At 41.2% G+C, this 22,555-nt stretch overlaps 1 protein-coding gene across 2 annotated transcripts in view; it reads left to right on the top strand.

Moving 5' to 3' along the window:
* The window catches only part of disc1 (DISC1 scaffold protein), a 42,364-nt gene that overhangs the window by 6,245 nt on the left and 13,564 nt on the right, over positions 1–22,555 (top strand). For both annotated transcript variants that reach the window (XM_040139032.1, XM_040139031.1), the window contains exons 3-10: positions 976–1,045; positions 2,948–3,104; positions 4,517–4,613; positions 5,193–5,425; positions 8,984–9,038; positions 10,605–10,707; positions 10,884–11,072; positions 17,872–17,932. In XM_040139032.1, coding sequence (XP_039994966.1) covers positions 976–1,045; positions 2,948–3,104; positions 4,517–4,613; positions 5,193–5,425; positions 8,984–9,038; positions 10,605–10,707; positions 10,884–11,072; positions 17,872–17,932 — 965 coding nt within the window. The remainder of the gene's footprint in view (positions 1–975; positions 1,046–2,947; positions 3,105–4,516; positions 4,614–5,192; positions 5,426–8,983; positions 9,039–10,604; positions 10,708–10,883; positions 11,073–17,871; positions 17,933–22,555) is intronic.

The raw sequence follows: 22,555 nt of genomic DNA on the forward strand, positions 1-22,555 counted from the left end.
AACAGCCACACATTATATTGCACTCCACATACCTTATTCTTACTGTGTAATGGAATGTGTTGTAATTTCTGTTGTCAACAAACATTATTGCCATGTATATGGGCAAATACAATATGAAGAGCTCAATTACAGCCACAGTACCGGAATTTATTATCATGCCCTCTACTTCATTGTATGATTTGGATTAAAGAAAAGTCAAGAAATGGGTCAATATTTATTCCAGCACTGCAGAAGCTCATATCAGGTGGGCTGGTGTGGAAAACAAACGTACCTTTGTCAAATGCACAATATGGAAGGTTTCTATTCTGATCTATTTGAGGAGAAAAAAACTATAACATAATAGATTTATGTAATAATATAACATAGATGTAGGTGTGTGGATCAAAGAGATAATCTTTCATGCTTAATGAGGAACTGAATTATTATTTTACTTTTTTTGATTACACACCAAAATAAGGTATGTAGGCTGTAGCATAACGTGCAGATCTTGTCCCCTTTTTATTCCCTTATTACACAATAAGAAAAAAAGGTTGTTAAGACCATTTTACACAGTATTTACAAAGTTACCAATATTTTATTGGTGCCTGATTCACACACTTAAATTACACTGTAAATCATGGGCTGTATTATAAAGTTTTACCATATAATTTGATCAAGCAGAAAATGTTTTTTTTTTCTTCTGTGACCTCTCTGAGAATGCATAGGAGTTTACACTCTAAACTAAACAGGTGAAATTTCTTAAGTTGTCTGTGACAGACATGATAGTTACATAGTAATGGTTCATTCTGATGACGAGGTTTTAAACTTCATACCCATTCCTCAAATTGCTGACCCGCTATCACTTTGAAATAACGGTCACTGCACCCACACATTTGTGCCCTGTTTTTTTGGCCTGTGGCCACTGTTTAAGGAGCATCGCCCTTTGGACTGTAGGGTAATCTGTTCTGCCTTCTGTCTATTGTGTCTCCCTCTCAGATTGAGTCCATGATGTTGAAGCTGCAGAGACTCCAGCAGAAGGCCATTTTGGATGATGACTACGATGCAGGTGAACTAAGACTTTCAGCTGAGCCATTGGTTTAATAAGTAGGTCATTTCAGATTTGGATGATGAGATACTGTAGCTGTGGATGGATTGAAGAGCGCTCACCTGGAATTACAGTAACTTGAATTTCTGCTATGTTTTCAATGCCTTCCTTTTGATATTTTATTTACAAACTTAATTTTTTGAATACATTATTTCACTCCTATTCAAAAACATTTCTTATATGTTATATGTTTGGACAGAGGACAGTACAAAGTGAAAATTAACTGTTCGAGTGGACAAAAAGCAGCTAGTAGCAGTTTAGAATATGGTAACTCTGTGGGGTTCTAGCCCTCTTTTATAGTATATTGAGGTTTCACTGACATGTGCAGTCAGGATTTGAGATTTTTTTTTTTAAGATGAGGGAAGATACGGAGAGTCATCCGGTTGCCTTTATTGGATTTTTTGCTAACTGAATTAGTTCTGGATCATACTGATATCTGCGATAAAGCACGTGAGGGCAGAAGGCCGCACATTTATTAGCAGCAGAAGAAATGGATTGTTGTTTACTAACTCTGACATACAGTACAACTCACTCTGACCACATTGAACTTACTGCTGAGTTTAGTGACATTTACTGAAACTTCCAAGTTTCAGTAAAAGTCTGCAAGAAGATTTTTATTTCATTTAATATTTTGCTACTCTACCAAGTACGAATCTAGTAAATTCTATAATAAGCTAAAGGGTTGAACAGGATCTGATCCTGCATCTTCTTTAAGTGCTAAACTCAAAAGATAAGTCAGTCAAGTAAAACACACCAAAACCCAATGAATGTTGCACAGAGAGTAGGTAAAGCTGAATCAAATTCCACATTTATTTATAAGAGAAACCTTTGGGCCTCTTGTGCTTCTTGGGCGTGGTGAACACTAAGTCATGTTTCATCGTTCACACTTAGCATTTTGATGTTTTAACTTTGAAGACTGAATGGGAAAGAACCAGAGACCCCTCAAAATTTAATCTGGACTCTTTTTTCATCGATGTCCAGGAGAAACTGCATTCATTTAAGATCCTGCTGGAACGGAGTATTTTTTCTCACTGGCCGGAGGAAAGTTTATTTTCAAAAGCGGACTGTATTCTGACCCATTTCTTGGCCCTTGTGACAGAAATAAATACCAACATCTGCTTTCAGGGTCCTGGAGACCTTGAGCTATTTAAGCACAGTGATTATTTGGGTCAGAAGGACTTGTCAGGTTTTCTGTTTGCTTTTTGATATTGTGGTTCACAAAATCCTCTGTGACATTTTAAGCTCTACCAGGGAAGTTCTTTTCCACCTGTTACCTTAATTTTCCGTTTTTCCGTCAGCAGGATGCCTGAAAAGCTTAAGAAGAGCTTTACATGAAATGTTGTAAACAAGAAATAAGACAGTTGATTCGGTTTTCTTGCTGATGAAAATCTGGATGTTTTAGCCTTAGATGTTTATCATTTTTAGGTTTAACCATGAAGCCAACAGAGAGGGTTTATTCCAAATCTTACATTTGTGTTTACAAGGTCAAGAAATGAAGGATCCTCAAGATTGAAATGTTATGAATGTCATGTCTTGTCAGTTTTCTCTCTTTAAGTGCTTTCTACTTAGTTAGAAATACTTAGGTAATTAAATAAGGAATGGTGTGTGCAGTTATGTTATTTCACTGTTATTTCATGTTCGGGCCGACACAGTAATTTTCTTTATGTACAGTCACAACACAGCAGTACCTGCATGGAGATCTTATGTTTCTATATCGACTTTCTGAATTGAACCTGGTTGATAGTAAGTGAACTTTTTTCTACATGGTACTGCATGTTAATCAGAGTATGTGTGTGTGTGTGTGTGTGTGTGTGTGTGTGTGTGTGTGTGTGTGTGTGTGTGTGTGTGTGTGTGTGTTTTCAGCTGAGCGTTTTGGGAAAAAGCTGGAGGAGTTGTGCAGGGAGCGAGGAGCTCTGCAGCTGGGTTTACCCTCCAGACAGCCCAGCGTGGCTCTCTTCCTTGAGCGGCTGAGACAGGTGGTGCACAGCGCCCTCCAGAGGGCAGATTGCAGTGAACGCAGGTCAGTCACACAACTGACTGACTCCACAATGCTTTATTTGTGTATACACAAACCACGCTGGTAAACTATTGTCAAGGTTAACATCATAAGTTATCATAAACTATTGTTTTGATATTGAAGAATAATGTTACTCCATATTAACGTGGAGATTCACAGTTTAATTTAATTTTTAACAGTGGTGGAAACTAACTAGGAAGGTTTACTTAAGTGTAATTGTGAGGTAATTATACTTTGTGTGTTTCCATTTTCTTCTATTTTACACTTATACTTCACTACAATTCAGAAGCAAATTTTGTTCTTTTTACTCCACTTCATTTATTTGTTAACTTTAGTTTATAGTTACTTTGTAGATTCAGATTAATAAAGCACAATTGAATCAACAAATTGATTATGATATATTAACATATGATATATTAACAGAGGTTAAGATAAGACTTCAATGATACCAGAGCAGAGATTCACAAGTTACAACGCAGTATATGAAATAATTAAAATTAGGCCCCCCTTTACCAGCTGCAACATTAAAGCAGGGGTGCAACTAACGACTATTTTCCTTATCAAGTAATCTGGCGATTATTTTCTCAGTTAACTGATTAATTTTTATGTCAATAAAATGTCAGAAAATAGTTAAAAACGCCCGTTTTAATTTACCACGGCCGAAAGTGATGTATTCAGATAACTTGGTGTACTCGATCGGCAGTCCTAAATCTGAGGATATTCAGTTTATCCACAGATATTTAAATTGAATCGGCAAATTGAATAGTAATATGAAAAGTGGTTGAATAAAAAAAGATTCCCTATTTTATTTCAGATTTCGTTTTATGTCAGACTTAGACAACAGACTTGTGTATTGCTATAACCTTATCTTGCCATTTAATCACGATCTGATACTATTACATGGTGATTAACAATAGCACAGTGTTGCTAGACATCCCTGCAGGGTTTGCAGTATTGAAATCGACAGGTTTTTCAGCTTTTGGTGAAATTTGGATTTTCCCAGATTTATGTGGTTAAATTGAGTTTATAAGCTTTGTGATCATTACCCTGCTCTTTCCGCCATTGTAATGTTGTAGGACGGAGCAGTGAGGGGTGTCAAAAATAGCCCTTGTAACAGGAAGGGAATCAGGTGGGGTCCTTCCAGAGAGTATCCTGAACAAATTTTGTGCTACTGTGTTTTCTGTACGTACCTGGATCTCAGAGCTTCAGTTTTTAAAATGATACAAAACAGGAAAAACATGCACCAAAGATTAAGAGTCCCCCCCCAGTGAGTTGGAGAAACTTCAGTGGTAATCATACATTAAGACTGAAAAGACCCTGAAATATGGATGAAGGGCGTGGAAAATACAGTTTAGAAAAGTCATGATTAAAACTAAAAACACCAGTGACTGTGTATTTTTGTGGCCGGTTGACAGGGAGGGTGCAGCGCCTGATGCAGGGGAGCAGTCCAACTTGTTGCAGGGGCCACTGCATCGGAGAGACCATCTGATCCAAGAAAAACGGATGGTAGAGGTAAATTTAGCTCGCGTTATGTCACACAAGCTTACAGTGGTAATTTCTAGGACTTTGTGTCACATGCGTATCTCTAGCCTGTCCTGTACCCTGCATTTATTATTGCATTTTTCTTCCTCACACATGAAAAATTAATAACTTTTCTAAAATAGCTAGAGTTGTCATTAATATTAAATTTAAAATGGCTTAATAATAATAAATGGCTTAATGAAGTACCTAATCTCATTGTTAATACATAATTAAACTGATAAATGCTAATTTATAGAAAATCTTGTACTCATATTTGTAGCTCTCTTTTTTCTTAAGCTAAATAAAGAATTGATAAAGTTTGGTTCTGTTTAGGGTTATGAACTTGAACATAGTGCTAAATGTACTGGTTTAGATAATTAAAGTACTTCTATCTAATTTCATTTCATTTATTAGGATCCCGATTAGTTTCATAAAAAAATATTTTTCATAGCTACTATAAGAATAATGTTATGTCCAGCACACACAGAGGACAGAAGAATAACTACAACTGATGAGTAAAACCCGAAACGAGCCCCAGGATCCTAAATGAAAGTGTTGAAACCTGTGCAGGACGAGATAGCTGAGCTGCAGCAGAGGCTGGCGGAGCTGAAGGATCGCAGTCGATGCCTGGAGCAGCAGATCCAGCAGGAGGAGCAGCAGGTGGAGGCCGAGGAGCTGGAGGGCTCCGTGCTGAGGAACTGCACCGTGGCCCAGCTGCGCGACATGAGCCGAACCCTGCAGGACCTTGTCACCTCCGAAAACCGCATGCAGATCTCAGTCTCTCCGCCGCCTTCCATGCTCAGGTCAGCATCACATACATGCAGAATAATTGACTATTTTCTTCTTAAACCAAATTGTTTTCTTTACATGAGTGTTTAATTGCACCAGTTTGCAATCTGAAAAAATGGTGACCAGTTGTTATAGACTTGTATGTGCTGAGTACTTGATTACATGCTTGTATAACTACAATCTGCACCTTTTCTCTGAGAAAATATTTAAAGTCTCATACCAGAGTTTGTCCTTTCAAACATGTGTCATATAAAGTCCATTAGAATGACTTCATGAGACATTTTCAGATACAGATGAGTCTTTTTTTTAGGAAAAATTTTCATATGACCTGTGTATAAAGAGACTCAAATCCAAATGAGGAGGCAAAATCATTTACTACACATCTCTGGATAAATTAGTGACTTTTGCTGTGTGTGCTTCTGCTCTGCATAGTCCAGCATAGTTGAGAAAATGTGCAAATGTATGTGGAAAATGGAAACGTCAACTCACACTCTGGAGCGTTCTGTGAAGAAACATATTCACACTTTATAGATTTGCATCTTACACCTTTGCATGACAGTTTTTTTTTTTTTTTTTCTATTGGTCACTGGATTCAACGTACACCACAAATGTGGCATGCGGTGAACAGGCACTATGATTCCTGCAGTACCACTAGTCACCAGCTGGGGCTGCTAGAGAGCTGTGAGCTGGTGATGACCCTACAACAGTCTTCAGTCCACGAACGCGCCCCCCCCCCCCCCGTATCATGTCACGTATTTCCTTATCATTAAATTAACCGGTTTGGAAGAGGATGTGTCAGTGCAGATCTTCACTTTGACTAAAGCTTTGCATTAATCCACTGACAAACACAGTGGCATTCTGAGTAAGTCTTTCAGCAGAGGACTGTCTTGTTTGGTGCCGAGGAAGAATAAACGAGTCCTGTTTCAACCACATGACCGTCTCAAACAACTGCAAAGAAGACACTTATTGTTACTTAGTGGATATACAGTATTTTCTTCCTATTAGTATTGAAATTGCATTCACTTTTGGATGTTTAAGGGGATGCACATGCACATGTAATCTCTGATGACATATAGCTCTTGTTCTAATAGAGGTTGAATGCATTTTCTGTAGGTCTTTTTAGACCAATGAATGTAATGTAATGCACTAATCTCTAAGACTTTATAAAGAACAATTTGTTTATTTTCAGATTTAGAGAAGATGTATCAAGCAGCCACAAGTACTTTTTCTTTATCCCTCTCATCCCCTGTGCCCTCAATCCTCTTCCCTCACACCTGCTTAAACCTGCTTTGAATTTTAATGGTTTTTTTCTCAGATGCAAATGATCACTTTGCATCACATCCTCTGAAGTTAATAGCTTGCGAGAGAGCACGGTGGAAAGCCTCTCTGTCTTGCCACTCGTTAGAAAGACATGTAAATTGTACTTATCGCCTCCTCGGTGGCGTGACCAGCCATCACTGGCATAATTTGATATCTGACATATTCTCACCCCAACTGGAACGCATTTATTCTGGCTGCTGATTGAAACTGCAACGTCAGGATGGATATTCAGCTGCACATCTCCGGCTGGTGTGCTTCGGGTCATCATGATGGCTGTGTTGCAATTCCCCTTCCAAATAACACAGGGCTTTTCTCTCTCATATCAAGGCGTATTTTCTTATGGTTACTGGTTTAAAGAAATCCACGCTATCCAGAGAAGCTGCATCCCTATAAAAAAGTGTTGTAACACTGATGTTCAAAGACAACATTTTACTCTGACCTACCCTGAACATGGGCTTGGATAACATGGAAAGGGCAAACTGATTTTTATATGAGACAACTGGGACTGTCTCAAGGTGACTATGTTGTGCATAATGGATTTTATGCTTTTATTCCCATCTGGTAATTGATTTATATCTTTGTCAACAAATAATGTGACCTTAATGGTTTGTCCTGTTCGCATGTTTACACACTAACATTACTTGTACCGATATCTGCAGTATTCATCTAGACTGTTAAATCTAATGAGCCAGTGAGTGAAAACACATGAATGGATATTTTCTGTTTTGTTATCATGGAAGCTGCTTTGGAGGTTGTCATTATTGTAAGAATAACAAAGCCTTCAGTCAGCGGAACACGTTACAGGTCAAACTGAAATGACAGATTTAGACTGTGACTACGGAACAAATCATCTTACAACCTTATTACTAGCTTGGCTGCCTTTGGTGAGTTTGAATAATTGCAAAATAATTTTAAAAAATGTTTTGTTTTTTTCATGTCCTTATATTGTATGACATTTTATATTTAGAAATGAAAAATAATGGGCAGGGTTATTACCTTAAAGATGTAGTAGGCATCTAAACTATTGGAGTTACTGGAGAATGAAGAGCAGGCAGGACTTCTCAGTGCTCAGCGCCTGTAGCCTTACAATACCGTTCACTGGACCTGGTGAATGGTCCTTATTTATGATGCAACTTTGTTTTATTGAGGGGTCTCAAGGTATTTGAGCCTGTAAATTTCGGGTTTGTCACCAAGGATACTTAATTTTTACCAGAGCTAAAACAATTTCATTAATTGATTATTTGATTGACAGAAAATTACCCAGTGGTGTTGAACCTCCCCTCGACTTTATAGAGCTTTATTGTGAGTTTCAGCTCAGTGTTTTGCAGTCCAGTCTGCGACTTTACTGTTCGGATTCGCTCTCGCAGCTCTCATAGCGTTGCTCTTGACTGCAGCAGGCTGCTGTTTTCAGTTAAAGAGCTCTAAAAACCCACTGTTAGCTGACACAGTTAAGGACTACATGGCGAACGTAGAAGACTTAGTTTCGCCAGATGGCCAGAAACACAACTCTAAATGCCTGATAATGTTGCTCTGTATCTGCTGGATGTGTAAATAAGCAACTGATTGCTTATTTAGAGTTTTTAGAAGGTTTTTCTTGGTAGCTGTAATAATTACTTTTGTAATAACAACGAATCAAATGACTTTGTGTAGTGTGAAAGCTATCGTTCATAACGATGAGACCACAGATCATTATCATCTTACTCTGCAGCTCCCCTCAACTCGTTTTAGTGTCTTTTTGCCCGCTGGTTGGGTTGTGTGGCTTGCAAATTTACTGTTTCCCCCTTCAAACCCCCCCCCCAAAAAAACAGGTTAATGCAAGTTTAAGCAAAAATGCCAAAAATTGAATACGGAAGTTCCATCTTCCAAAGTTGGCTTCAAATGGGAATATTTTTCTTCTTCTGTAATTTTAAATTGAATATCTTTGGGTTTCGGGCTGTTGGTCAGACAGCAGCACAATTTTTCAAATTTTTTTTTTTACATTTGATCAAAATGATCAAATGATTAATCAATTACCAGATCAAATGATGGAAATATGCATTATTTGCAGCCCTAATTTCTTTAAACCTGTCAACCTCTTATTGTATTTGTGCATATCTGCGGGCTTTTGCTTGAAGTTTTTGCTCATTTGTAAAAGTTACAGAAGACTCAGTAATTCTCTTGATAGTAGCCAGATGAGTAGATGCAAAAGGCCCACAAATGAAAGAAATTACTGTTAGTGCTGCACTGTAACATTTTTATTTTCCCTTTTTCAGTCTCCAGGAGCAGGAGCAGGCATTGAATCTGTCCATCAAAGAAGCCACCGCTAAAGTAAGCCTCTGTTCCTCTGACCCCATTTAATCCATAGCAGCTCAGCCTCCCTTCAGCATACCAGCAATGATTGAATGTGTATGAATATCTAATAAGTAGTAAGTCAAAATAGACAGCGTGTGTTGTGTGCCAGCTTCAGCGTGTCACATATGCATACTAAATGTTAATGTCTGTATTCATGAGCTTATTTCTATATGACAAGGCAGTGAACTCTCCACCGTCAGAAACAGCAGGATATGTCTTTTTTTTATAAATTCAGTAGGTTTTTTCTATGCATTTCAGTTGCGTATTCCCGTGTGTGAATGGCTTTGCGTGCTTCAGTTTGTATGCGCTTTGTCTCTGGAGTTCCCCTCTTGCTTCTCAGGGGTTTGCCTTCACCCGCTCACTGATCTCTATACATGCTGTAGATCTCCACAGCTGGCAAAACCAGAAGTGGTGGTTTAAGGACGGAGAGAGAGCAACAACGGGGGGCAGGGAGCTCTGTAAAGTCCTTTTAACTCTCACTATTTCCTTTAGAAACTCATCATCAGATGGTTGTTTGATGCTGCGACGGCACCTCAGAGGAATATATAGGCTTTCCACAAAGAGACATCTTTACCACAAACGCAAGTTTGTCCATTGTTAAGTTGAAATGAAAAGTTTTGTTCCTAAATGAGATATCCACCATGTGGAAAATGACACACTTGCCGTGACAAAATGATTCCTGCCATGAAAGTAACCACTTTCTTTATTGACTTTTTTAAAATTGACATTTGAAATTAAATCACCAGTGTCAGAATTTCTACAGTTTGAAAAGCACTCCAGAGCAGCTTCTAGTTCATGTAATGTGTGAAATAAAATTATGCAAGCCTGTTTGAAAAAAATGTTTTCCATATTTCTGTGGGAAGAAAACTCCCTGGAGATGTTCTGCATCAGAAATACCAAGCTATTTGACAGCCTTTTCAAAGTGTTGCACAAAACTGTGTCAGATTCAACAAGAAAATGTGTCAGAATAATCCAGTTCCACATCCATTCTAGCAGTGAAAATAGTTCCTCAAAAGAAAGAAGTGCATCATGGGGATTGTATCTGGCTGTAGCTCAAAGTGAATACATAGGAAAGAACAGAGGTACAAAGGGCAGAGTGAGGGCAGATGGGGGCCAGACAGGCTGCATCTGAAGCCATCAGCTCCTCTGTGAATACTGCAGATCTGAGGCGCTGCATCCCCATCAGGCCCATGACATTCAGGGCCTTTTTCCTCTCTGACATTCTAATGGCATCTGTTATGGAGATTTCACATTTCCCTGTCTGTCCACGTGAAAGGAGAAGCACTCTCTTTCTTCCTAAAGGTTAGAGACAAGGTAACACATCTGCGCTGATGCTCTGTTGTGTATTCAAAGTGGGGCAGGCGTAGAAGGACGGAAATGAATCTGTAAGGTCTTGTAAGAATGAGTGTCAAAAAGAAAATGAAAGCGGAATTGGAAATGAGCTATGCATCCTGTGGGATCTATGTGTCTGCAAAGGTTTTGTTAGTTACCACCCTGCCCCCCCCCCCTCTCTCTCTCTCTTCTTTTCCTTCTTTTCCCCAGGTGGTCATGAGTCAGAGGCTGGGCAGCAGCCTGAGGAGGAAAGTAAGTGAGACTGAAACCCAGCTTTTGGCACTGCATGAAGCCAAACTGGCAGCCATCTCAGGTAAGTCTCCACTCAACCACACCCTAGTACACCCCTGCCTAGATTTCACATCTTTTATTTACCTGATTCACTTGAAACCGCCCACCATTAGCCTCGCTTACTTATGCCATTAATGATCGAAGATCTCATTAATAGGCAGTGTAAGCTTAATGACCTCCTGTGGTGCACCGGTGCAGGTAATGACTTCAGCAGTGCCAAGGAGCTGAAGGCTGAGATGAAGGCGGTGTACCTGGAGCGGGACCGGCTGGAGGCTCTGGCCAAGAGGCTTCACAGCCTCAGCTCGGGGAGCAGCCAGGAGCTGGCCAGGATGAAGGAGCAGCGGCAGCACCTCAGGCAGGAACTGGAGCAGAAGGAGGCCATGCATGGTGAGTCACTGAGGCCAGTCTGCATCAAGATCACATGAACTGTTTTCATCTAAAGGAGAAACGGGACTACTGGGGGCAATAGGATAGAACAAAAGCAACAAATCATCCAACAAAAAAATCAAATCAAATAAATGCACTGTTATCTGAAATAACAATGCTGTGTTTCTTCACCTTCCCACTGAGACAAGAAAGCATTTGTTGTATCTTTGAAAGGCGCCTCTCTTTCTTTGAATACACCTTTTAAATATGAATTCAAATTTGATTCATGAGAGCTCTTTTAAAGACAAGTCCTCTCTTGATGTTGCTCCACGCTGGGAGGACATCAATGGACGATGACTTTCCTCCCAAATGAGGGAGAAGTGAGTTTCTGTCAGTGGGGACTTGGCATCAAATGATTTACCAGCAGGATTGGCAGCTGTTGGGGGGGGGGGGGGGCAAGGGAAATTAGCTTTAGATTGTGTGAAGTAGTCAATTACCTCCAAGCCACTCAGCGCAGACATGATCTATCAGCACTCACACACACTCTCCTACTAGAGGTGATCTGAAAGCTGCTTAAAAAAGGGGCTTGCTTTTTAGGATTGGAGGTTGGGAGGGGGTTCGATTGGTTTGTCCTCATGGCGCTGGCAGAGAGATACATGGATTTTGAACGCGTCACCTGCAGTGCTACTCTCTCTACTCTCTCTTGTCCATCAGTAACAGGGAGATTTCTAAAAAAGGTCACTTCATTGTCTGAGGCACTGAGACGGGAGCACAGAGAGGGGAAGGGGCACGGCGACGTGACGGGGGCCAGAGTAGGATGTGAAGGACTGGAGACTGGAGCTCCTGCTGCAATCAGCCATCTAACATACACACGTTATCTAGATCATTAAGGCCTGTGGCTGCAGCGTCAACATTATTGTCGAGCTATTGTCTTGTCTTGAATGCACCCTCTGCTGTCACTAGGGGGCACCCTTTCATTGTTGCAATCAGGGTGAGTTGAATTGAGTTTTTATGGGGTATATGGTAATGCATGGACTTGGTATTTTTGTTAATATCAGTTCTGTAATTTTATAATATTGTAGTAGAAACCAATTCTTTTCACTTGCAAAAACAATCAAGTTTCTTTTCATTCCGGTCCATGTGCATGAAACTCAGTAACATACCTGATTTTTGTTGCTGAAGTACAGTCCTGAACACCATGACTTGCTAAAAAAGCAGCGGTGGCATTAATCTCCCCCCTGACAACCGCCAAAGACATGTTCAAGTTCACATCACTATCCTAAACACACCGAGAGCCTCACACAGAATAATGCAGCTCTCGAGGACACGGAGGCTGGGAAACCAGTGACATGCAAATGCTCGAGCCGAACAAAGGAACGGGAATCAGGTGGGTAACATGTCACAAATGTGGGAAGAGACGGCAGATTAATGATTGGTTGTGTGCCTTGCTCACATGCTCAAATGGGCGCTCACGATATGGCAGTAGGCGCAATATCAAAATGTGTCGCTTACACCAAGCAAGGGGCTCATTAAACTGTCGTCCTTTTTGGTAATAAGGGGCTGGCTCACGCTAGCTGGAAACTGATAGCCCACAAACAGCACATTACCATTTCTTTAACTAGAGGGGACTACAAATGACCGTCTGCTTCAAAGTCAAGATAGCCATCCTTTTGGATTGTGAGGCATTTCTAGCACATTCTTCTGACACTAGTGTCATCGTATGACGAGAAAAACATACGTCTGTTCATGAAAAAGTCTATTGTCTATTGAACTCTAAAGTGACGCATGGCTCAGCTGATACCGCGCCAAATTCTATGTATATACATTCAGGTAAACTGCACTGCTTTAGCTTGTTGAGCATCTCTGCCCAGTGTACTTTGCGGTGTGGGGCTTTTTGGCCTGGGAGCCATTACATCCCTGATTGCCATTGGCACAAGTGCTGATGAATACTAAACCCATTATAGCTAAAGGTCTGAGTCCCTGCTGAGAGTATAATTTTGTCCTCAAGAGAGATCTGGAGTAATGCTAAATTTACAAATAAATAATTGAGCTGAATAAGATGAGTAAATGACCCCCAGGAGTGAGGACATTCAAATTTGGAAGCAGCATCAGTGTTAATTCCCCTTGATTTATCCAAGTAATCTTTTAATGCTGTTGTTAGTATGCAGGTGATATATTCTGTAGCAGTCGGGTAATTTGGCAGCCTGTGATGAAGACAGTCAGTTGTCTGTTCCTCATGGCTCAACTGGAACATATTTAATTTGTGTTTTTTTTTTGTCTTTTACTGAATCTCCACCATCTATTCTTTCTTCACACAGTTTCCACTCCAGTGTCACCTCTGTGCAGGTATATGGAGCCCATTCAGGGCAGAACTCAACAGTCCCCCCCTGTCCAACAACTGAAGTACACATCAAAATGCCTTTACTCTGTGTTATTAAACAAATGCAATTTCCTCTTAATGGAGTGCCGATAGTTAAGGCGAGGACATATATGATTTATTCAGAACTCTGGCTCTTTCAGGGTGCTTCTGTTAAGGACATGATGGAATATATGACAGCTCTTCTCCTAAAGAGTGTCTGAGTGATTGAGAGCAGTGTAGTGGTTAAGTGGACCCCTGAGAATGTTTCCTGGTTTTTGTCTCTGAAGTTTTGGCAGCATTCATTTTTCCTGTGATTCAGTGGAAGATGTCATTCCATTGTGAATTTGTCAGGAGTATCACAGCGTCCATACCCATAAGAATTACTCTAAAAACAAAGAGGAGCTCATTGAGATACCAATACAATAGCTCCCACCATCAATCAGTTTCTGTGCTGTGAGTTTCACAGTGTTATATCTTTTATCACTTCTTGGTCCACTGCAAACAAAGTAAAGCTCGAAAATCTGTTTGCCGTTTGTTTGTAGCCATGCTAGGGATGGCATTGTTGGTCTGTCAGTCCTCCACTGGGTTACATATTGAGATATCTCAACAACTACTGGATGGATTAGCAATTGATTTCATCTTGTGCCATCTCCTGGTAGTCCAATACTTTAGTTTATGACTAATTACCTGCAAAACAAATGACATTTCTGTCACCCTCAGCTGTATTGTTTAGTGCTAATTAGAAGATTGCTTGCATACTAACATGCTACACTAAGATGGTGTTCTGAGAGTGTTTTAGAGCTTTTACGGCACATTGTGTGACATTTTGCAGCCCATACTAAAATTATTTTGGTGACTCTTCTAAACAAACTCTGTTTACTGAGTGTGACTTGAGTTACAATTACAATGAGCATGTCAGAGCAATTAATCGCCCAGAACTGAAATATATATATATATATATATATATATATATCCACCCAAGCACAGATTTTGCACAGACAGCCAATTTTTTTGTCAAATGATTCCTTTTTTCGTGCATTCGTGCATAACCCCACAATATGTTACGCCATGCCAGCTGCAGTCTGTGTACTGCTATGCTTTGTGATCCCACAGCCTTAAAGCATCATGGGTTATTGAGTGTCTGTCTGAGATATCAGCCTGTCCCTCTTCCTCTTTTAGCTATGCTGCTGGGGTGCTTTGAGTATCAGATACGTTTATACAATGTAAGTGCTTGGATATGCTGACAGAGTGTTTGTGTTACCTGCAGTGCTGTTGCACTCAAACAGACTGAGCCGTGCTTAAACACATTAATCACAGTCACTGCCTTCAACTCAATTACAAAGACACACAATTTCTCTTCTGCCCTATTATATGCAGGCTTTTAGAACATGCATATTGGTGGTGCTGCGTTAGCACGGAGCCGCCTCTAATTTGTTTGACAACACGAAGGCCTCGCAGATGTTGGGAGCTTTTATTGTTACAAGGCAGTGAAGAAATTACTGCATTACTCACTTTCAATTAGAGAGCTATTTAAATGCTTATAATGCAGGAGCAAATCCAAACACCTTACCATCATTAACGTCTGCAGGCTCATTAAAGCCTATAACTTCATCATCGCGAATTGTCCATCACTGTAAGATATGTCTGCTCCATTTGCTTTGTCTGCCTATGTCAATGATTATAATCATTAGATTCATCCTTTTTTTAATCAACTTTACATCTATTTAGCTGAAGTAATTATTTCTTCATTAGACTAACGAATGAGTATTTCGACCTATATGAAGCAAATGGCCTCTTTGCGACGTTCAGTAACACATTCTCAACATCTTTCGATAGTGTCTCCGTTCTGTTTGTATTATGAATGAGTGGCCTCTTCGATTTTGGCCAGGGTCCCTGGCAACAATCATTGATATTTAGCGCCTGCTGAGATCACTGGTGTGAGGGGAGGCTGAGCTCATGAATTTTCCAGTGCGGGCCCTGTGAACACCTTTGTGAGGCTCGTTCAACACCAAATATACTGCCGCATGTATCAGGGACTAACAGAGTGGTTCTCTTCTTTATGGGTTTTTTAGTGCCAATTTTATTCGCATGCCCTGCCAATGACAGCAGCCTCCCGTAGACTTACAGGAAGTGGTAATATTACCCAGTGCTCTGGTTCCACTTAGCGCAGGAGGAGGCTCTGCAGCTTGACGTCTTGTCCCATTTTATAAAGAAAAAATTATTTTCATCTGTCACGCCCGAAAAAGCTCACTAGTTTTGCCACGGGTTGGCATGGCGACAGGATGGCACACTGACTCTCCTCAGCAGTATCAGCATAGGAAGAAATATTAAGTTAACACTTGATACACTCATGTCTGCATCTCCCATCTTCATCTTTTGCCTTTCATATTGACTGTTTCAATTTTTCACCTTATATTATTTCTAAATCTGGCTCTTGCTCATGTTTGAGCTGTTACCTACTTTGTCATCTCGCATCTGTACATGCTCTGTGCAGTCCAAAGTCAGGCTTAATACCCCCATGTATTATTCAGTGGCTATTTCCTAGCACGCCGCTTAATGGAGATGGCATGAATGCAAGTTGACAAGGGAGACTCTGTCAGTGTAGGATCTCACATAGCAATTAGAGGGGTAGTAAGTGAGCTGTCTGGTCCATGTACACCGGATCTGCTCAACAGATATGTGATAGCTAGTCCAGTGGTCCCCAACTGGACTAGCCCCAGCAGATTTGGCCCCTTTGCATGAAGACGACCCTCAGACGAGATAGCTCTTTCTGTGACACACACTTGCAATTCCCATAACTATATCCATCTCAACTCTTCTCCAAAGTATGGACAGGAATGTGTGTGTGTGTGTGTGTGTGTGTGTGTGTGTGTGTGTGTGTGTGTGTGTGTGTGTGTGTGTGTGTGTGTCACAGCCACTTTCTCTCAGACATTTTCCTTTACTTCCTGCTGTGCCAGCCCCCCGCTGATACTGTCTAATAACCACCATCAAGACAATGATACAAATTATATTTCAAACCTCTGTGTGATTCAGAACATCCAATTAGGTGACTTTCCCTCTGTGTGAGCTCTAGTCAAAGTGAGCAAGCTAAATGGCATTACACTAGAGTAGTTTCCAAACATTTTTGGTTTGTGTCTTCTTAAAATGAAGCAAATTCTACGCTTGACCCTTCGTCATAGATTTTTGAATATGGTATGTACTCTATTAAAGGAATAACTTGACTTTTTGAGAAATACCCTTATTCGCTCTCTTGCTGAGAGTTCGGTGAGATGTTTGATGTCACTCTCATGTCTGTAAGGTAAATAGGAATCTACTGTCAACAGCAGGTTAGCCTAGTTTAGCATAAAGACTGGAAATGGTAAAGGTGGAGGGAGTAACTTCTTGGCGTTCAGTCTTCCAGTCTTTGTGTAATGCTAAGCTAACCAGCTACTGGCTGTTGCTCCATATTTAAATCTCCCATAATGTCGAACTGTTCCTTTAACCAACAATTTTTCCTCCCCTCCTTCTCAGATTTTAACAGGCTCAAATGCATAAAGGTATCCAGTATTTTGAAAAAAAAAAAATAGCAGTGACTAAAGAAATGTCTAAAAAATAGATACAGTTTTGTGTAGTAGAGTGTGTTTTTTCATTCTTTCGTATCCTGTTAATCATTTCATGACCACATTTATCTCGCGACCTCTTTTGGCGGCACCGACCCCAAATTTGGGAACCGCTGCACCAGAGTGTGGGAAAGCACTGACTGGTTGTTGAGTTGTACAGATGTTGGGATGGGCAGATTAATCAGGCCAGCTTTGTGTGGATGTTTCAGTGGGGAGGGGGAGGGTTGTATTGAACATTATGGCTTGTGTGCACATCCACTGTATATCGCTGCAATTTGAGACAAGTGCATCCTATTGTGTTCAAAGATTTGCTGCTGCGGGAGGGGTATTCTCATGTTTCATACATGAGCTCATTAACGGCGCTCAGATTGCCCTCCTCTCCATCCTGACTAACGCTCACCCAGCCTGTGTCTGGCTCCTCAGGCACTGCTCACTGCTGGCAGAAGGGTGCAGGAAGCAACATAAGCTATCCATCCAACTTTATGCCCTGCAGAAAATCTGGCCCAATATAAGGACCTATGCCATGATAAAATCTCCTTTCATCCTCAGGCTGTCTCCAATTTGATCCCTTCTCAGAGCAGTGGGGATGATCTTTATTCAATTCTGTGTTTGTCTTAAGAGAGAGCCAGCTGGGATTCTGTACTGAACTCTACTGTTTCAGTCTCTCACCACAATGCCATTGCCAACCGTGATGACTACTTTTCCTAATAGAGCCCATGTATATGATAGCTAGTGACAAGTCAGTTTTATGGCATTGGAGCTATGATTTGTTGCTAGGATACCTCAACATGGCTAATAAAAGTAGTAAATGACATGCTGGTAACATGCTGTTGTTCCCTTTCTGCTTTTTCTCTCCATACAGAAAGCCGACTGAAGGAGAACACTACCAAGTATATTGAGTTATTGGAGGACAGACTGCACAGGTAAGAGTGTTTTGTGCCATCTTTGTCTCTTTAGTACAGACATGGAGACTCAATAGTCTACAGGAGTAAAACAACAAGAAGACATAAACAGAGCAACAGCCTCCAAGGAATTTCCTCTCACCTCTGTTGTCCTCTAACCAGAGCGCTGTCTCCCCAATACATCACCGCACCCACCACATCAGGCACTCACACATTTTTCTTATGCTGTTGTCTCCCAGCGTCCCTTTCTCACATTTCACTCCATCTCTCACCTGTGCGATTTGTCTTCCTCTTCCCACCTTCTCACATATTTTCTATACCGTTTTTTTATACCTCTACACCAGCTCAGTTTCCACCTTTTCCCCTCTCCGCTCTGTAACCAATTTTAGACAAAACAATAGCTCTTTCTATCTGCGCCCCAGAGCTCCTACATCACTTAGGACAGGTCTGTTGTGTCTCGGGTGGCTGCCCAGCCTCCTGACAGTTACACAACAGGATTGTGGTTTGCTGAGTGGCAGACTTTTCAAGCAGAGGGCGTGGAACCCAGTCAACTGTCCACACCATACACCTGTTTATGCTTCCGTATGGAGATGAGAGCTGCTTAGCTCAGACAGCACCGAGCAGCTGCAGTACGATCAGCACTTATTCTGTGGCATTTTGGAGCCATTTTTTGTTTTACAGATGGATGAATAGAAAGTTGTGTAGAAAGCTGTGTTTTTCATTCAATCTCTTCTTTTTTTAAGGAAGGTCAGGCTTCCTTGGCTTACTCTGAGCCAGGAAAATCTTACAGTATATTGTCAGAGACACTGTGTGTCTGCTTGACCCTTGTCTCTGTTTGTGGTGTGTGAGAGGGGGTGGCTTTCTGTGTTGCATCCTTGGAGAGACAGGGTAACCTCTTTGGATGGGTGCCAAGAGTCAGTCATATACAGCGGGGCTGTTTTTTATTGAGGGATGCACAGGCTGGGGGGTTTATGTGGTCAAGGTGCAACATGGCTGCGATCTCAGTGCCCAGCAGGGAAGCATGCCTCGGGACCTTTTCTGTCAATAGGGCAGATGGTCGCTTTGTATTTTGTTTGTTTGTTTTTTCAGAGAGTACCTGTCTGCGCCATGTATCTAATGGTAAAATTGTGAAAAAAAACATCAACTTGGCAACACCAGTTGACTTAGTGGAAGACACCTTGGTCAGGGTATTTTACAAAATGGGTAAAAGCCCAGCCTATATACAGTATATGCAGTACAAGAAGGCAGAACTAGACACATACAGTTGGTGGCAAGCCTTTAAAGGATGCTGCACCTCTAACACATAAACCTTCATCACAGACTTTATGTTAAAGATTTGACATCTCCAAACCCAAGCCGAGATAATTCGTTCAGCATGACATCATTCGGTCATTTTCTAATGGCATGGCTCTAGGGATGTCGGTCCCTCGGTCAGTCCACCACTTTGGTCCCGACTGAAGTATCTCAGCCTATATTTAATGGAGTTGCAAAAACTTTTGTACGGACATACATGATTCCCATAGGGGAATCCTACTGACATTAGTGATCACCTGACTCTGATAGACTCTAGTCTTGATCAATCTTTGGAAAGCTCAATCCAGAGCCACAGAAGATATGATAGAAGACTAGTATTCCCCATGATGAATAGAATCAGTAAAGTGCCCCCGAAAAAAATTACTATAAAAATAACTATATAAAACCCTTTATTTTAATCTCTATTCTTTGTCCTCTGGACAAAGGGCTCTACTGTATGCCCCTGAGATTATAAATCCAGAAAGCCTCTTTCTCTTCTCTAAGGATGTTAATATCAACCCCTTTTAGTCCCAGACTACAAATACTGTGATAGAAAATAATAATCACAAATCAAATCCAACAGTGTCTGTGTTTTATTTGAGTCTGTGTCCAGAGTGTTTACAGAATTTCCACCACAATACCAATAACGCATAGATAATTGTTCATTGAATGCTTGGCCTCAAAAGCAGTCGGGCTGCTGGGTGCTTTTTATCTTCCCTTTTTAATGGAACTCTATATTTTCTGATGCTATCTTTTAGTTTCACCAATAGCTGCTTTATTGCTTCAACCGCCTATTATATTGATCACATATATCTAACCAAGTTATCATTGAAAAAAAAACACACATTTAAGGACACCTTCTTGGGCAATGGGTACCCTAAAGTAATTTACCTGCTATTCACATTCTGTATTAATTGATTGGCTCTCCAGCCTTGGATCAGCTTCTCTGACCAGAGGTGCTCCAGATCAAATCACAAATTCAGCTTTGGCTTTAGGCAAGGATCAGTAGCTTCCACCAGCTCCAGTTTGGCACAGCTACACATACTGGATCTGGCTTGACTTAATGGGGAGTTGTCCCCACGTGTGCATATGCACGCTCACACACACACACACACACACACACACAGTTACACGCACGCAGCCATCATCCACTGTAAATTTTATCAGTCAGCTCTAATGTACATTACTGTTGATGGAGTGCTGTGGTGATGGGAGGTGAGGAGAGGAGGAGGGGGGAGGGGAGGAGAGAGGCAGATGAGTACTGGTGAGATGTCTGGTCTCCGTGGAGACGGATGGTGTTGAAAAAACCAATTATCTCTTCCTTGCTAAAGACTAGAACAGGATGTTAGAGCAGCGCAGAGGCTGTTAAGTGTGTCACCAGAACAAAAAACAGCACCGCACAGTTGTTTAGTACATTATGTAGATGGTTCATTTGGAAATGCCTCTTGTATTTTTCAATATTTATGCAATCTTCTGTTGAGATGGATGTCATTTATCATATTTAATGGATACAATGCAACTGGTGTAGAAGTCATTAAAATACTCAGACAAGACATGTTGAATACACTGAAGACATGCTGAGAGCACCTAAGCAGGGGAACTGAGTGAAGAAAAAACTCTATTATCAATTTTAATGTACAAAATCTTGAATGTTCATAAGAGAAATGTAGAGTGCTTGAAGCAGAGGGACACTGGTTGTTCAACTGGCTGCTCTACAATACCTCCCCAAAACATCAAGCCACCCACCTTACAATCGGTACACTTCATTCACCATCCATCACACCGCATCCAGTAGGCACCACATTGTATTTCACTATATTATTAGCACCTCTTGTCAGCTGGTGTTATTTGAGATGTTCCTGCATGATTAAGGTGAAAGATTCCCATCCCCTTTTTCCTTTCTAATGTGTGAATTCTCATTGTGTTTATAGCTTTTGTGCATACTCAACGTGACAGGCGCTGATGTGACGCTACAGGCGAAAGTCACACTAGTATTATTTTATTTCAGGATAATAATATCTTGGGGAAATGGCACTTACTTTACCCAAAATACACTCATAGCCTGACACTTAGATAGCCAAAACTTCCTGCTGTGCTTGATGATAGGAGCCGTTTTTCAGTCTGTCTGATATTGGTATTATGGTGTGAAAGCTGAAGATGCAGCTGAGCATATAACCCGATGCTAGATAGAGTTCAGAGTATTGGCCAGACAGTGTCTGAAGCTGCTTTGTGCCTCGCCACTCCGGAGGGGTCTAACTGAAGCTTCTGGTACCAGCAGGACTAGACCGCTGAGCCCTGGTTCAACACTTAAATTTATAGTCCCTCCTCTCTAGCTGTCTGCGTGTGTACGTAATGCCTTGGGGAGAAAGAGCAGCCTTGTCAGTCAGCGGTCCCCCCGGGGGTGGGGGGGCTTATTACTGGGCCATCAGCAGAGCAGCACACCCACACCCTACCATTGTCAGATGGCAGGCCAAGTGGCTGCCACCAATTAACCCCTGGGCGAAGAGTTCATACCGACAGGCACCAGGACGCCACCATCATAGGGATGCTTAGGCGTTGACATGTTGTCTGAATTTTCAGTACACAGAGCCCCAATGCCAATGCCAGTTATGTGTAATGAATTGTGGCTGTCATTGAAGAGGAGCTTTTAGTGATAGATGAAGCAGGCTATGACATTTTTAGAGGAATTTATGATTGTACAACACTTAATTCCCACAGCGAATGATTTATGGGGATGTGTGTGTCTAAGTTAACACATATGTGCCCAAATGTGTGTGTGTGTGTGTGTGTGTGTGTGTGTGTGTGTGTGTGTATCTGTGTGTGTTTGTGTGTCCCTCTCCACTTCAGAAGAGACAAATAACAATGGCATGGCTCACTGGTTGTGTCCTCACTATAGCAGGATTCAGAGGCAGTGGTGTTGAGTAGCAAATTAGGTAGGGCAGGGGGGCTAGGCCAAGCAATTTTTCTATTGTGTGTGTGTGCCAATTGAAGGTTAGAGAGCGGCTGAGAGGCGTGCGTTGGCAGGGGACAGAGGTTGGCAGCCTTTTCAGGCAGGAGATGGGCTGGAAAACAAGTGGCATTCAATTTTCAGGCGGCCTCATCACTGAGAGAGATGAAGGAACAGAGGGAGAGATTAAATAATATGGTCTGGGTGCATTTTGCCTTTGAGTTGTTTATGTATGATGGAGAATGAGCCATTTCTCAAATCTAACTGTGCAGCAGGGAGGCACACTCTAGGCAAAAATACTGAATATTTGAGAAAGGCTTATATGTAAATATATTTGTGCTTAGAGTATGAAATTGTTGTGTTTTTATCATTCTGAATCATTCAATGTGGGAATTAGTGTCTCC

This window comes from Xiphias gladius, chromosome 11, assembly GCF_016859285.1.
Source record: "Xiphias gladius isolate SHS-SW01 ecotype Sanya breed wild chromosome 11, ASM1685928v1, whole genome shotgun sequence".
Taxonomy (NCBI): domain Eukaryota; kingdom Metazoa; phylum Chordata; class Actinopteri; order Istiophoriformes; family Xiphiidae; genus Xiphias; species Xiphias gladius.